The following is a 17148-nucleotide window of genomic DNA, read 5'->3' on the forward strand; positions in this document are numbered from 1 at the left end:
CACTATAGAAACATAAATATAACTTCTACTTTGAAGCTTCAAAGACATTAAAAAACGAGGGAAGCAAAAGAATAAATACTTACTTCTCGAGCGAGAGAGGCAACACCAAACAGCTCAGGGAATTCATCCACGCTAATTTCCCTCCCCTACTCCTCACTCCCCTTCACCTCATCTTCCTCCCCTCCTCTTCATCCCTTCCCTGCCTCTCACCAAGGGACAGTCTGGTAGTTAGTGGGTAGGAGGCAAGCGAGAAAAGAGACAGAGGATATGAAAGACGGGGAAAGGATGAAAGGAAGTTCGAAAGAACAGAAGATAAAGAAATGGTTTGCACGGAGATGGACGGGTAAGTTGTGATGCAGGGGTCCGGCGTCAGGCAGCAGCAGCAGCATGGTTTTATTTCACAATGATGAGGGTCTAATTAGGTCATTATTTGGGGAGAGTGCTCGGGCTCAGCACTGGAATACCAAAGCAACCTGTTTGCTTGTGGGCTTGTTCTGTTTGTTGTTGAATATTGATGAGTTTGTCAGGTCACATTTTGGTGGCGACACTTTGCTATTTAGCAAATGACCTTTTAATTTCTCCAAGATGATGTTAGAATTATTCAATCTGACAGTTTCTTCTGTCTTTTTAAACTCAGAGGCTAAAGACGGGAGACCTTGTGCTACGGCAACAGATTTAGGCGCGTGTGTTATCTGCCTGAACTCAAAAGCTTGTCCTTGGAGTTGTGTCTGGGTTCTGTCTTGTGGGGATTGACATGAATTAGTCTGAACATGTCACCCAAGGGAGTCCTTCCTTCCTATAACGGGGATAATAGATTTGCCCTTTTTCTTGAAAAGCCCAGATCTTTTGAATAATTTGCTGAAACAAAGATTTCCAACTGTTTTGACCTGCGCTGTTCAGTGCTGTCATTGTCGTTGGATGGCACTAATTCAACAAACGCCCCTGGAGACGAGTCTGATTGTATTCAAGCCACCAGCAGGGGAGTCGTTTTTCAGAAGAGGCTTGGCTTTTCCAAAACGCCCAATAAATAAGTGCTCCATTTGCATTCAGTAGTCAGACTTTAGCCACTTCCAGTAACTGCGAATAGGAGCAATTTTACAAGCTCGTTATCATTTTGGCAGTTTGCACTTTAAGTCTAAACCGTAAAGAATAGATTAAGTGTAGTCAGCATTAAGCCCAGTGTCGGCCTGTTGGCTTACTAATGCTCGCCGTGATGTTGACTTTGTGCAGAGACTGTAGATCCTGGCAGGTTTATGTTTTCATGTTCCACCTTGCACATTCATCTGAGGTTTATGTCATCGCACATGTCTCTCTTTCTGCTGATCCTCTTTAGCGAGGAGGAGCCAGACTCGTGTGTTTGACGGGCCTGCAGTGACTGAGATGCTGTGGTGAATGCTGAAGGGATGTTGTGGTGTATGAAAGGGGAGTACTGGTACAAAGGGGGGGGGGGGCATAGAAATGCTGGACAAGATGTGAGCAAGTATTTGATGGTATCTCTGTGAAATGTTTCAATGTGATGGTATCTTGGCCATAGACGTTCATTTTTAAACAAAAAAACTACAAATACTTTTGTCTCGACATGGGTTCAGAAATCATTTATGAGACACTCGGCTGACTGTTTCAATGTGGATGTGGGATGTGTGGTGATAGACCTCTTAATCTGTTTCTGCTTGATTTCAGGCCTAGATTCGTCTGATTTTGGTAAAAAAAAAAAATTAAAATCATATTTTATATTGACAAGACAAGCCCTAATAAAGAAGCAATAAAAAAAATGAGATGATTGTTTTAAATCCCCTTCAGACTTGAGGCCTTGTTGAAAAATGCCGTCCAAAACCTGAGGGTTTTTTGGCAACGTCAAAGCAGGCCACTGAAAGCTGTTATTTCACAGCCTCTGGACACACTAGAAACGAGAAACATTGAATTAAAACACTTGATAAGGACTATTGTAAATGACTAACTTTTAAGCCCCTTTTCGTTTCTGATATATTGAATAACAATAATAATAATCATGATAGCTGTGTGCGTCGAGAATGTAGCTACGACATGTGCGTTACTCCTGGCATGATATACAAACACACGCATGCGCTCCATCAGGTCATAATGGGTTAAAGCCTCTGCCGAGCCGGTCTGTTTGCCATCCTTTCATATCAGTTCTGAGAGCAAAGACAGGTTGAATACACTGGGCCTCGTCACTGTCATGCCACTGATATTTATCTTGGATGCGGGTGCACAGCCTCCGTTGGACAGTTTTGTCCTTGCCTTTGTTGGAGTCTGTTTATGTTAGATTACACCACATGTAATATGATCTGCAGCTGGAAACGTTTGTTCATTTTAAGTATGTTCTTATTGACAGCAGCACGCAGTGAATCTCGGTGAACCTGCAGCCAGATTTTTGTACTCATCCACCTGCTTATCCCCGAGGTCTGTGCCACACAAAGCCCGGTGAATGCCGCCTCGCGATTGGCTAATGATGATGCAATGTTTTATGGGAGAGGAGCTGCATGTTTTAAGGGCATTTCTGAAGTAATTGACCCCGCTGGGGATAGCAGAACCAGACTTCTACTCATAATAAAAGTCAATCAGCTAAACAAAACGTGAAGATTATGTTCACAGCGCACGTATTTTGGAGCACATCCTCTAATTCCGAAAATGCGTTAAGCACATAATCTCTGTGTGATGGGAAAAATCTTGAAATGCAAACTAGCTGGATGTTTAGACTTCCTTCCTTCAATGTCCTTGTTCCTGAAAATGAATGTACCAAGACTTGAGCTTACACGTAGAGATCCACATCTGCTTGAAAGTACTGGCACATGAGGACTGAAGATATACATAGGATATTTGTTGATGTATCATAATTTCAAGAGATTACAATCATTCAGTCAAAAATTGATTCCAAAACAATTTTGAAAAGCCTTCCCATCTGCGGGAATCTTTGTATCTTCTTTTACTCAGCCGAGATTCCTTAATAGAATTAAACGATCTAAATGTTTGTTGAGATTCCTTTATAGAATTAAACGATCTAAATGTTTGTTAATGGTTTGTGCTTTTACCCTGGGGGTGTGTGGCGTTTATGACGAGTCTCTCACAGCTGCAGTGGTGAGCGCTCTAGTACGCTTTCAAGGTCATGAATGATTCAGTGCATTGATCAAAATCCTTGTTTCCATACCTCAACCATGTGGACTGCACAGTCTCATGTCTGGGTGTAATGAAGGATGGAAAGTATTTTCTATAATGTCACGTTATTAAAAACAAAAAAAGGGGGGAAAATGCACAAACGATAGTACAATCAATACAAGGTCATCTTCAGATTTTCATAAAATATGAACAGAATCCTATCGGATTCCCATTTTGTGGTTCTAATTTTGACCTTTTCAGAGCAAACGCTGATATTGAACTTCCGCTCTGACCAGGAAGTGCGGGAAGATTGTTCATAAAGTGGTTGTTCTTAAATGTCAGTGTTATTTGTCCCACTTATTGTATAAAAAAGGAAAAGAAATCAGGTCAAACATGGTGCAAATATTGCAAACTTGTCTATTTACAAACATGATATTTATATCATTTAAAGTTTGTTTTTTTTTTCTCTGAAAAATTGTTTCTTTTTGCTATCTAACACATTTCAGTTAGGCTGTACTCGAACCCTCCTCTGGTCTCAATCAAGTCCTCTGGTCCACGGTCACTATGGACGAGTATGTAAAGAATTATGTAGTGATGCTGTTGCACACAGATGACAACATAAAAGTCACCATGTCACTAAAAATGCATTGTTATTTTTTACTTTTTGCAGGATAGTCATTTTACAAATTTGTGAAAATGTAGTTGAATAATTATTCAAATGAGTTTGATTTAGAGAAGAAGGTGAATTACGAGGCAGACTGGGACTTACTGCTGCTGAACGAGCAGGACGGCATCAAAATCCAGCTTAAACCATTACAGCAACACAATGTTTACAACAGAAACAAAATGGACTCATTCTCCTTAATTGAGCATGAATAATTAACCCAAACCGTCAGACTGCTGTCAGACAGCCCCCCCTCTTAAGGAAACTTTGTAATTGTGCAGTCTGGTTTTCACATCGCAAATGTTAAACAATGTATGTTATCTGTTGTCATTTATCTGTTAGATACATATTTCATTTGAAAACGTGTTTTTAACAAACATTTGGCATTTTAGTTTAAAAAAAAAACTGTCAGTGTGCCATAAAAAGTTAAAAGGGTACATACTTTCATTTATAGTTAATTAATTGTCATTTTTTCCCTGGTTGAGCGCAATGCATGATGGTACAGATGCTTGACTAGTGACTGTTGTGCGCTACCTTTGCATTGTGGGATATAATAAGTGCACTATATAGGGATTATGCACATGTATACTCAGACAGCGCTATAAAATAGTACACGTAGAATGTTGTGGACTGTTAAGAGACTAATGAGCATCAAACTTGTTTCCTTATGTAGAAATGTCCCTTTGACTCCCACAGAAGTGAAAAAAGAGCATGGAAGCTGTGCAATGGTGGAGTTGAGGAAGTTGAATCTGTCTCTGGATTGCTGGACGTCATTGAAAAGGGGATCACTTATGCTAAATGAAAAATCGTATACATCTTTTTGTTTAGGGGTTTAAACTTCTGATAATCCTTAAAAATTGAAAGAGTGTGATCATTTTCAGGTTTAGGGATAGTCACTGCTGGCTGGCCCTAAACATGAACCTGAACATTATAAGTTAGTACTTTGAGTCATTTCTTTGCTCTGCTTGAATATCTCTCCTGAGCACAGGTCATGGTAATGTATGTATTTATTTATTTCTCTCTATAATAAGGCCCTGATGCTCTTCCTGACTTCCTGACTATCTCTTTTCAGGACTAAAGCAGACTAGGGCATTGGTATGTAAAGAAACGTCTAGTGAAGCACTTATTGATGCTGTGTTATTATCTTGCATTGAAAAACAAGAATTTTACAATAATGGTTTACCTACATTCTGATGCCGTCTGGTTGCACAGCAGCGGCGAGTCTCAGTCATCTCTGCCTCACAAATCAAATAATTATCTGGTATCTAGTAGATCAAGTGAGTGCACATACAATCTTATTTTATGGCACCATAGCTTTTATTTAAAAAGTAAAGATAGGAAAACTGGGGTGAAGAGAGGAGGAAAGACACACTGTAAAGGGTCACAGGTTCACACGTGTTAAAAGATGTTTTCACTGAGGTAGGAAAGTCCAGACTGATAATTAATAATCTTTGTTAATGTCCAAAAGGAACTCCATAGAAAGCTTAGGAGACCCCCCCCCTAGTATTTCTGACAGGCATCAGAGTACAGTTACATGGATGTCTGAGTTACGGCGGCTCCTGCTCCGCTGAGTTCTGAGTAAAATATCAACTATTGTTTTTGATTCACGTCAGCTGCCACTTAAACAGGTAACTCATTTATATCTGGGTGTCCACTTCACGACACCCGAAATGGATTTCATGACCTTAATAGTTACGATCGTGAATTTGAAATTCATATTTTATTAATTAAGTTGACAGTAGTTCCTTTTCGCCTGGATTTAAGTCATCCAAGTACCTTTTTCTGGTAACCTGGAGGGCATAACTTTTGGAAAGAAGCCCTCAAATCTGGTAATTTATGAACACTATTTCAATCTAAATTCCATAAAAATTCCCCTTTAGACATAAATTCTGAGAAGAAATATGTTGTTTGTTGAATAGCTCTTAAGAAGATAGAAAAATCTGAATTTGGGATCATCTCAAGTATGGAGTATGGACTACTCCATACTCCTGTTACATTGTTTACATCCACTGTCGACACTTTACACTGACACTTTATATTTTTATTTATACCACTACAGTCACTCTATTGTAAATTTTTTTGACATTCTTATATTTATATATTTTTTGTACATAACGAGACATGCCCCATTTATCTGTTTATTTTATTCTATTATTCTATTTGATATTTTCAACGTCTTGCTGCTCAGTTGTCTTGCAATTGCCCTTCAGGGGTAAATAAAGTTTTTCTGAGTCTGAATCTGAATCTGAATCTCAGAAAATTGCAACTAGTGCATCTCTGGATTTAAATAAAGCTTGTAATTGTTGCTGCCGCTGTTGTCCTCTGCAGGGGTATAATCAACCCCTGTCAGCTGGTAAAATCTATTTTACATCAGTTCGGATCGTGCAGACCCACCCAGTCTCCCAAAAATGTCTTTTATTGTTATGTTATTAGCTTTTATATTATCATTTGAAAAAGAGCACACAGTTAACATGATTGTAAAGGACCTAATGCGACGCGATTCTGGAGCGCGCTGATTGTACAAGAGCACAGTATTTTCCTCCTTATCATTTCCACCCCAATACAATAATACTTTATTAACCCCTCAGGGGAAATTATACGGCGTAGTAAATGTCAGTATTTAAAGCAGCGCAAAGGAACTTTTGTCATTTTTCGCTCTGTAGGTCCCCCTTCGCTGCTCAGTGTTGTCGTTTCTGTTTTTTTGCACGTTTCAGAACAGTCTCCTTCATCAGTTGGTTGATTTTTTTTTTTTCTTCCCTGGATTAGTCCCTGGCTCTGATGCAGCTACACTAAAAGATGACTGCGCTCTCCGATGCGGATGTAGAAGAATATATGCAATAATTTATTTTGCTGCAAACACTCCAGAACAGCTGACTTCTGGTTATATATGAAGAACAGCTGATATATCATAGTGTGCTGCTTTCTCAACATGATATCGATAAACAAAACGCAGTTTTTCATTTACAGTATATGTTTTGAAAGCTCCCATTCGTGTCTCAATTCAAAGTATTTTGTAGAAAACCAAAAATATTTGATCTTGCAAGAGGAAGAAAAAAACACAAGTTTGCAAGTAGTGTTATTTTGTAATTGTGCAATAACATAAGAACACTATACGATATTCTGTATGTTATCATGAAAAGTAGTTGTTACTAAAACAGCTCAAAGTATTAGAAAGCAGCATGTGTGCATTAAAGTTGGTATATAGTAGATTAAAGAGTGAAAATCAGTAATGAAGTAGATATTCAGTATGTTTTATTTCTGAACTGTTTTGCATTAGTAAATTAGAACTTTTTGCTGAAATAAGTATTGACTGATAGTCAAATCTAGCCCTCCATTAAAAACAGGTCTGTTAATGCAGTACAAGTCGTAGTTCAGCTGTAGCCCTAAACTATACAGAGACAGAAATTAGCATCTTTAATACTCATCTTGCTACTGTTGTGCCTGTAAATATAAATTATGAATTGCAAAACAGTTCTCTAGCGATGCTTTAATATCTTTGCTAATTGTGATTTTTGCCTGTGCATTGTTACGAGAAGTGTCTTGGTGCTCTTGAAATTTAATGCACATCTTCTGTCAGAGCAGAGACCGCCTGGTTTGTCAGTTGGGTATCAGTTGGCGTCTTAATTGCTTTTTTGTTTGCTTACAGACACCCCCAGTAAATACTGGAAAATTAAATAAGATTACAGGGACATTATTGAGCCATTCCCAGGCAAAATTATTTTTCTCTCAGACATGCAATTTAATACATTTCGGTTGAATAGATCTGCCACAAATCCTATATTTAGAAAGCAGTGATGTGTTTTTATTTCCAATTGCTGTAGATGTACCTATCTCAACTATCAGAGGTAAGAAACGTAAGTGTTATGTGGTATTGTAAGATACAATGAATTGTTCTCTGATGTAGTTGCTTATTGTCATAAATTTTATTTCAGGCGAGAGAACAAAAGAAATGACAAGATTAAAACAGTAACCTTTGTGTGCCAGATGGATGATTTGTTCAAGTATCTTCTAATGCATCCACTCCATCGCTTCTCGTGGAACAAGGAGGTCTGATATCCACGTGAACTTCAACTGGTATGATGTTGTAACTGAAATAGCAGCACACCAGCCACACTGGTTTTAATATTCAGTTGAAATGGGGCACATGGTATACATTTTCAAATACATCTGCTTCCTCCCTGCATGGGATTGGAGTAGTCTAAACATGAGAGATCGTGTTGCACTGTTCTCCTTCCCACAAGGTTGTGTTTTGTTACAAGGACAAATCTGCGGATATTATTAAACACTCGATGGCAGCTGACCGGTTAAAAGGGTTCAGCGCACGTTGGGCTCAGTCACTTATGAACATGTCATCTTCTAAGAGAAAGGAGAGCCTGATCGAACTTGTGTTTCAGTTATCTCATTTGTGACTCCTGTTATTTCAGACTGGTTTCTGTTGAAATGTGAAGCATTAGTGCCTTTCAGAAGAAACGATGGTAACACCCTAAGGCTTTCCTAGCAGAGGTAGAGGAAATAAAGATGGGAGTGTTAGTGAGGTGTGAGCAGAGGTGGTAAAAGTCTTCTTTCCACCTGTTATTCTCCCATCACTTCTGATTTTCCTTTTAAAGACGTTCAAGCGGGAATATAAAACAGGGACTGCAGGCTCTGATGATTTTGGGCAGATTACTTTCCCTCTGCTTCCTACTGGATGTGAATATACTTCATTTTTCCTGGTTTTCATCTCAGTGGACCCTTTCATCATTTCCACTTTCAGGCTAACGGTTGATTTATCAAAGTGTAACAAGAGATTTGATATCACTTTGCAAATTTAGGCATCAAATATGTCTTTATTGCCTTGGAGCTCAGCTTCAGTTTGATTCTCAACTCTCCTCTGACCTCAGACAAAATTTAAACCTCATTCATGATTACATTCAGCATCTAAATCACTTAATTATCTAATTTATGCAGTGAATACTGGGTGTGGAGTCTATCCCAACTGTTATGGGGCCAGAGGTGAGTTACACTGTGGACAGCTTACCAATCCATCGCAAAGAGACAAACAAGCATGCACACTCACACTTCTGCCTGCAAACACCTTACGGTCACCATTAAACCAACAGTGCATGTTTGTGGACAGTGACAGAAAGCTGAGTATTCGTAGAGAACCCACACTGGCACATGCAGAACATGCGAATGGCACACGAGACGGCTCCAGCTAAGACTCCACCGGGGAACCATCTTGTTGTGAATCTATAGCGCTCCTCTTCTACATGTGACTCCTAATATCTGCAGCAAGGAAAGCCCAGCTCTGCTGCAACTTTGTGGATGCCGTTTCATTTCCTTCCTCATTTTCCCCAGCAGGAGCTTCTTTTCTCTCAAGGAAACCCATTCCCGCCTTATCGCCCACTAATATGCATAGAATGAGTTAAAACTGCCAGAGAAGCAGATATGGACTTGAATTATCCAGGAGTCCAGCCAAGCTTGAAAAAAAAAAAGGATTTTCTTTAACCGGGGTCAGAGGAATTGCAAACCTTGCGTGTGAAATTCAGGGATGGACCCAAACCCGCTGCCATAAAGTATTAGAGCATTGAGTATGAAAAGGTCAGACCTGTTTCACGGTGAGACAAACATGCATCCCTCTGGTTCATTTGACGTTGCCTTGCATGTTCTGATCTGATCAACATGCAGATCCTCGATTTGCAGAAGAGAAGGCATTTTCTAAACTGTAGTTCACTGATGCTTAGATAGGTAGAGAGGGGGAAGATGGCTGCTCTTGTTGATCGCTGATCGTGTGCAACTAACTCACAAGTTCAGATATTTTAAAAGTAAATGTAATCCTGCATAGATTACCCTGTTAATATGTGCATAATAATGCAAAATTGATTCAATATTGATTGTGAATGTACCGTATTAATAAATGTTAACTGGCATATGCTTTCTATCATAATAATCAGTTTTGAGATACTATATCTATTGTATGTGCTTGAAGTGTTTCATTTTGACACCGACAGAGGCCTAAACTAAATTTACGGTAATCAGTGTTGTGCTTGTTATTCATCCATCCATTTTCTATACCGTTCAGGACCCTGGACAGGTCCCCAGTCTATCACAGGCCCACCAAGAAACAATTAAATCAAACAACCAAACACACTCACACTCAGTTATATCACACCAAAAACTGCCAATTGTGCCTTTTCTTCTCAAATGTGCATGTGTGCCTGTGAAAACCCAGATAAAGCCCTATTCATATGGGATTTCTATACATTGGGAAATCTGTATATGGAACAAAACAGAGCTGTGAGAAGATATGGGAAAGCATGGCATAGGAAAACAGAAGTTTTTAATTTAAAAGCGTCTAGAGTTGGAGCATATTTTCATATCAATTGAAAGTTTATTCCATCTGTGTGCAGCATTGTAGCTAAATGCATTTCTGACCCTGTTTGGTTCTAACTCTCAGTTCTACGAGCCGACAACCTCATAAAGATCACAAACTTACTTGGTTTATACTCTACAAAAAGATCAGAAATGTATTATAGCCCCATATTGTTCATTGATCTGTAAACTAACAACAACACTTTAAAGTCTGTTTTGGTTGCCAGTGTAAAGATCTTATCTCAGGAGTAATGTGCTCAGTTTTTTAGTTCTTGTTAGAACTCTGGCAGAAGCGTAGTTAAGTATGCAGGACACAAAGGCAAGGATGAGCTTCTCTAAATCTGCTCTGGACATCTGATCTCTGATATTTGTTTAAGGTGATAAAAAGCCCTTTGTTCCAGCCTTGATGTGGCTGCTGAAGCTTACCTGGGTTTTTATCTGGAGCCCTCTGGACTAAAGCTGGACATCAACAATTCTTTCTGTTCTGTTACCAGATAGAATGATTTCTGTCCTGTCTTATTTAAATTTAAGAAACTTTATCGGATCCAGTTATTCACTTGCTGGAAGCACTGACAGAGTAAGTCTAATGGACCTCTCATTGTTCATGTAGTAATTGCTCGGGGGTCATGTTCTGGGTCTCTGGAAAGCATCTAAAGAAAATTCGTACTGTAACAGATGCTATAGAAATAAAAATGAATTAAACTGAATTTACCATCCATTTGGGGAACGAATAAAGTAAATCTGGGTGTCGTCATGTATGATCTGACCTATAGGGTAATCATTTAGAGGTTGAATAACAGATAAAGCTTGAAACAACCCTGCAATCTGTCATTTAAAATGATTTTACAAAGTTTAATACTTGATCAGTAACAGTGGCCATCACTTGGTTAGAAAGTGCATCAAATAAATTAATCTGTTTGATCTGCACCAACAACACCTTAAAGGTGTTCCTCTCTGATATGTTAGGAGTCCACAGAAGCTAACCCAATGAACCATCATCCTATGAAACCTTTTATGATGAGCAGACCAGTTGTAGAAACATAATCCTGGAAAGAGTCTTGGTGCCAACACACAATTAATTTTCAACAGTAACATTCCCATCATCATTCTTCCTGACAAAATCAAAACAATGGTTTATTAGATTAGATTAGATTAGATTATCCTTTATTTCTCCTTCAATGGGGAAACTCACTTTGTTCGGCAGCAGTACACTTAAAGGAGCTTGAGGCCGGATTGTGGCAGGATTTATGAAAAAAATCTGTATACATTTTAAGTTTTCTAGTAATAATGTCAGATGAAGCGTTCCAAACCCAAAATAATGAGCCCTCTAGTGTATCTCTCCTTTGCCTTGAACAGGCTGTGTGCTGCAAAATGTGCTGCAATTCGGTCCCGAATTTCCCGCGCTGGGCTGCGGATGTGACGTCACATGACGCTGCATGCGCGTTCTCCCGTGCCGGCTTCACTGTTGGCTGCAGTACCCCCAACGGCCGTCGTGGTGAAGGGTGGCGCTAGAGAGTCTCATTTCTTAAAAGGAGCCTCAAGCTCCTTTAACACACACATGCAGGGGTGGGGTAAAAAGGTAAAAAGTAAAAATATATCATTACAAAATATAGCCAGTATATACATTGCAATGGAAATAAAAGTAGTGTGGAAAAAACAGTGCAAAAAAAGCAGGTAAGATGTGTGTGAGGTAGACAGACAGATATTGCATAGATATTACACATATGGTTATTGCAATTATAGTTATTGTGGTTATTGTGGGTGCTTCTGCCTCACAGCACGTCTTAACTTGTTTTGCAAACTCCACACAAAAAAGGCAATACAAGTAATGGTCTAATGAATTTGTTTTTTCTTTTCATTTTGTAGTAATTGTAAGATTATTACTGAAATTCTGTCTGTCGATACTTCTTTTAGTAACAAGTAATGTTATTAATAATGTATAATTACAGCAGCCCGGTGGCTTGGTGATTACCACGCCTGCCTCACAGCAAGATGGTTCCTGCTTTAAATCCCAGCAAGGGCCCTTCTGTTTGGGTTTGCATGTCCTCCTTTTGCTTGCATGGGTTTTGTCTGGATACTCTGACTTCTTCCAATAATCCAAGAACATGAATGTCAGGTTAATTGGTGGTTTGAAATTGCTTATCATTGAGTGTGGTTGTTTGTCTATATGTGGGCCTGTGATGGACTGGTAATCTATCCCGAGTGGACCGCTGCCTTTTACCTGGAGAGAACTGGGACAAATTCCAGCAGATACTTGTGACTATAAATAGGAGTAAGCTGATACAGAAAATATGAGGATTCATTTCTAGTATTGCATTACATCCCAGCACCGATTTGAACCAGGACCACAATATTTTTCTTTTTTTGCGGGTTTCATAAAATGAATCCAGATAGAAGGATTCGGGTGTCCTCCTCTCGACATCCTCCTCCATGAGGTCCTGAAGTGATTCATAAATGCATTTCATTTCTTCTGCCAGTTTTCCTTACTAAAGAGGACACTCTTAACTAAACTATAACTGCCTGGAGAAAGGTTTTTAAGACGTAGTGAGCCTTTGATAAATGTTTCGGATGAATAACTTAAACTCTTCAGAATTGTTGCAGCCTCATTTCTTACTCGGCTCATAGTTTGGCCAAATCTGTCCTTTTTTACATTTCTTAACTTGTTATTGATTTTACTGAATTGTTGTAAGAGGACTGGGCCATGTTCAGATAACCAGTGCATTGGTTGAAATGTTCTTATTGTATCTAGATTAATTGTCGAGATTTGAAACTACAAAACAGAACAAGAAAAAAGTGTGATATTTACAAACAGCTCCAGGAAATGGGTTCTGGTTCGTTCTTGTGGTTGGTTCAAACCCAGATGGCTGGAGTCTTGGTGCTGAGGACCAGAACAATGTTTGGGCTGACACTACATACAATTTCTTGTTAGTGTTTCCAGAAACTCATGGAGTCTAAAGGTGAACCTTCTGTTGGAAAGCTGCACCAGCAGCATACCAACATTATGACTGAGGCAAACCAATTAGTTTGATTGGCAACGTCTGAACTGGAAAATGCATGCTGTGGACAATTAAGTCCAACCTAAAATTCGGACGCGATAAAACAAGTCTCATTTGCCTGCAGAAGATCATCCCTAAAGTTAAAATCTATTCAATTTCAAAAGTTATCCAATGGTTGATTGGGTATTTCTTCAGAAAAAAAAAAAATCACCTGCTGGTGAAGAAGGATGGATGATGACACATTTCAGTTTATTTATAGTCCACAAACCGTCATTGTTTTAAGATTATATAAATAACATTTAATAGAAATCTGTCAAGGGGTAAAAAGATATATTAACCTGGATTCAAATTTGGAACAAAAAGGAAATCCAATACACTCTCAGATATGTGAATTTATTTCAAAAGACTGCGTGCACCCAACCGTCAGACACCTGATGAGCAGAGGAGCCCTCTGTTCTCCAAGCCCTCTGCTCCTGCCACAGTTACTAGGAAACCAGAGGCTTGTGGAGCTGGTTCTCGAGGCTGTGGAGGTGCAACAAAGCAGCAATTTGAAAAGCAACTGGTAACTTGATTATGATAAGTGAAGCACTGGGGTTAAATGCTAAAGACTGTCCAACCCTATTCGAAAAATAACTGCACTATACTGTTTGCTATTACCGCTACAGTGACATTTATGCACGTGCTGCTTCCTGCAGTCCTAAGTTTCAATGACAATGAAGAGATTTCATTTTACATAAAATCTCATTGTGGCCAGTAAAACTGGAGCGGGTTAGTGTCAATTTGCTCATAAAAAACACTTCTAACATTGTAAATTGATGTCATCTTTGCTGTGATGAATGTGTCCACACTCCGAATGACCTCACTTACCAGCTTCGACTCATAAACAGCAAAGGAGCCTTTTTGTGCATGAAAGCTGGATCCCCCAGCTATACATCAGACAATTCATCTTCCAAAAATGGTACAGCAGCCACGATGGGATGATATATCACCCAGGTATAACTCTTTTCGCTACATTCCATATGTGTTGTCGCATTTGCTTGACGTTATTCATGTGTTGTTGCGGTAGTTCTGTGGTGTTCTAAGGTTTTCTTGATCATCTTCTTCAAAGAGACTGCTCTGACAGTGTGGTTCCTCTGGCTCCCGCCTTTCGGTTTGGCAGAGGAGCTTTTGCTTGGCGAAAAACTTTGAGCTGGCGGTTTGTCTAATCGTGTAGCTTTTTTTTTTTTTTCCTTGGCATCACGAAGCTGCTAAGAGGTCATCAGAGTGAAATATCAGCTCCACCTTCAAGATGGAAGTAGGGATTCTGACGGCTGCAGATCTACCAGAGAAAAGCTTCAGGGTTTGGCAGCAGAGCTCTTTCAGTTCAGCCCACCTCCTCCTGCTGCCAAACAGATGCTCTGGAAATGAAGGAGTGTACACAGATGGGCTTGTGGCTGTCAATCAGACCTTCATGATATTTGCTCATTGAGCTGAGTATTTCCGGAAATGTCATTTCTAAAAAAAAACAAACTCAAGAGGGTTCTGGATGGGTGACATTAGGGAAAAGTCACAGGGTTTATGAAGATGATTGTGTAAGGTGGTTATTATTTGTCCTTGACGTGATCATTCCCTGCATGTGACGATGATCGGATCAGGCTTCAATGTCAACGTTTTGGCATCAACTCATTTTACTAACGTTAATCACTCATGTCTTACCTTCACAAATTTCACTGGCAGCCTGAAACAAAGCTTAAAATATTCATAATGTCATAGAATTATTAATGCAAAGTAGCCTCTGGGGGGGAATTTGTAGTTTACTGGTGTCATTAAAACACTTTCTGTTCATCAGCAGTGAAAAATGCCAGAAAATGATCTTTGAAACCACTGTGGACTGTCTTTTATTGCTTTGTGTCTTGTGTGGTGGTGTTCCTTAAATTGCTCAAGTGCTTACAAGTGCTTTTTTCTTTTCTCACCTTCTATGATGCGTTGATGTGTGAATTTAGAGCAGAGAAACTGCATTTGAAGTGGAGAAAAATACTCCCTTGGATACAGCCTGGATCCTTGCTCAGAGGGAAGATAATTACGTGTGTTCGGTGTGTACATTTACTGGTCATCGTATACAATAACACAAACACTAGACCACACTACTAAGATTGCAAACAATAAAATATAATAGAAATAGAATAGAAAGCCTTTATTATCATTATAATAATATAATGAGATTAAGCAGCAGCTCCATAAAAGTGCACCCATGTAAAAGGCTATACAATACAAACTTATGAAGGACAAAGCTGCCGTAGCTCCCAGGTTGATCTATAACTGTCCACTTGTTTTTTTTTCTCCAATACAGCAGTTTAAGATTTATAGATAATCAATGTCAGATATGTCAGTGAAATATTGAGGACGCAAAGCTGCACTTCTGTTGTTTAGCTTCTCCTCCGAGGACGTGCACTCTGACTCACACTCACTAACAGTGGGGGAGGAAGATGGAGTGAAACCTCTTTATTTGAACTTGATCTTTCTTGCATTGGTATGCTATTCTAGTCTAGTGTCTAAGCTTGTTAACTACAAAATACTGTTGCACAGCATGCAAATGGGGTTTTGTCGAAGAGAGGTCTCACCTTTTGAAGGCAAACAAAGTTTGTGTGTGTGTGAATTGCATGTTTCTCTATTGGATGATCTTGTCTTACTGTTTACTGAGATAATTAGCAGACGGTAGATAATTTGGAATATTCTTGTCGGGATGCAAAATTTAGTCATTTCATTGGCTTGGTTTTCAAAATGCACTCTTTAAAGAGACAAATAATTCTCCTAGAAGTCTTTCCTCCCTGTGTACATTAGAGGAAGAAACCCCTGGTCTACATTTTAAGCATGTCAGCCAGTTTAGTTGTTTTGTATGATGTGGTAGAAACTCCCTGTGGTGTGGATTTGGGGTTTTGTAATGTTGCAGACATTTTACTTACACAAAAGGGAATTCTTCATAAAAGTGAATTATTTTTAATGCTGAAAAATCAGCAAAACACTGAGCTGGTGGCTGGCATCGTGTTCTTCAGTCTCTGAGCGTTGGATGAACCCTTTGGTTAGTTGGCAAATTATTTCAGAAGATATTAATAACAGCAGGACGCACAGCATGCCTGATTCTCTCAAAGTTTTGCAGATATTGAAGCACATTCCCCCAAGTGTGTGTGTGGTGCCGTGTCCCCCTCCCTTTGCTGTTTGTGGTAATAACAGCCGGGCGTGTTTTTGAATGATTCATAGCAGAATACTAATGAGACACGCTGCAGATGTCTCAGAGAATCCACGCTGTGCCCTTTGGGTGTCACTCAGAGCTCGGGGATGTTGGTCACCTGCACTTACTGCTCCACTGACTTCATGAAAAAAAGATGATGCATTTAACTCTGAAATTTCCCATTTAAACCAGGCTTAATTCAACCTTGGTAACTTTGTGCGTTGCCATGGTATTCTGTGACACTTTAGCGTGATTGAAAGCAATATGGAGATTGAACTGGAAGAGGTAATTGTTTCTGCAGATGTTCCACAATAGATGAGGGTAGAAGAAGGTCTAACAAAGGAAGGTCACAGGGAGAGGAAACATCAGTGCTCTGCTGCGGAGGGCGGCCGGGGAGCCGACTAATAACAGTGGGGAGCAGGGCTGGCCTTCAAAATGCACCTCATTGCTCTCTTCTTCTCCCCATTTCCTTCTTTGCACTCTCTCTCTCTCGTCTTTCCTTGTTTCATCTTCACGGTCGGATGTACCTGATGCTGCCTGGGAATCATAGTATGAGTCGGTATTGATTTCTCTTTCCTCTTCTCTTGTGGTGGGTGTTTGACACAGGGGTTGAGTGACACACAAAGCTTTGCTGTGGGCCCATTATTCCTTTTCAGCATCCTTAGTCAGGTTCAGCCTATCATATAACAAGAATCCTCTTTTTTTTTCTATGTGTGCTGCCCTTCTGAAAAGAGACCTTCTGAATTCTGACATTATTGATGTCGGGCTGAACCCACAGGTCCAGCGGGCTGTGATAGGAGCAGCGGGACTAACTG

At 39.6% G+C, this 17148-nt stretch overlaps 1 protein-coding gene across 2 annotated transcripts in view; it reads left to right on the forward strand.

The window, feature by feature from the left end:
* Positions 1-204: 204 nt before the first annotated feature.
* srcin1a (SRC kinase signaling inhibitor 1a) overlaps positions 205-17148 on the forward strand; it is a 117018-nt gene continuing 100074 nt past the window's right edge. For both annotated transcript variants that reach the window (XM_061711992.1, XM_061711991.1), the window contains exon 1: positions 205-343. In XM_061711992.1, coding sequence (XP_061567976.1) covers positions 268-343 — 76 coding nt within the window. In that variant the 5' untranslated portion in view covers positions 205-267. The remainder of the gene's footprint in view (positions 344-17148) is intronic.

Source organism: Cololabis saira, chromosome 21, assembly GCF_033807715.1.
Source record: "Cololabis saira isolate AMF1-May2022 chromosome 21, fColSai1.1, whole genome shotgun sequence".
In the NCBI taxonomy this organism is placed as follows: domain Eukaryota; kingdom Metazoa; phylum Chordata; class Actinopteri; order Beloniformes; family Belonidae; genus Cololabis; species Cololabis saira.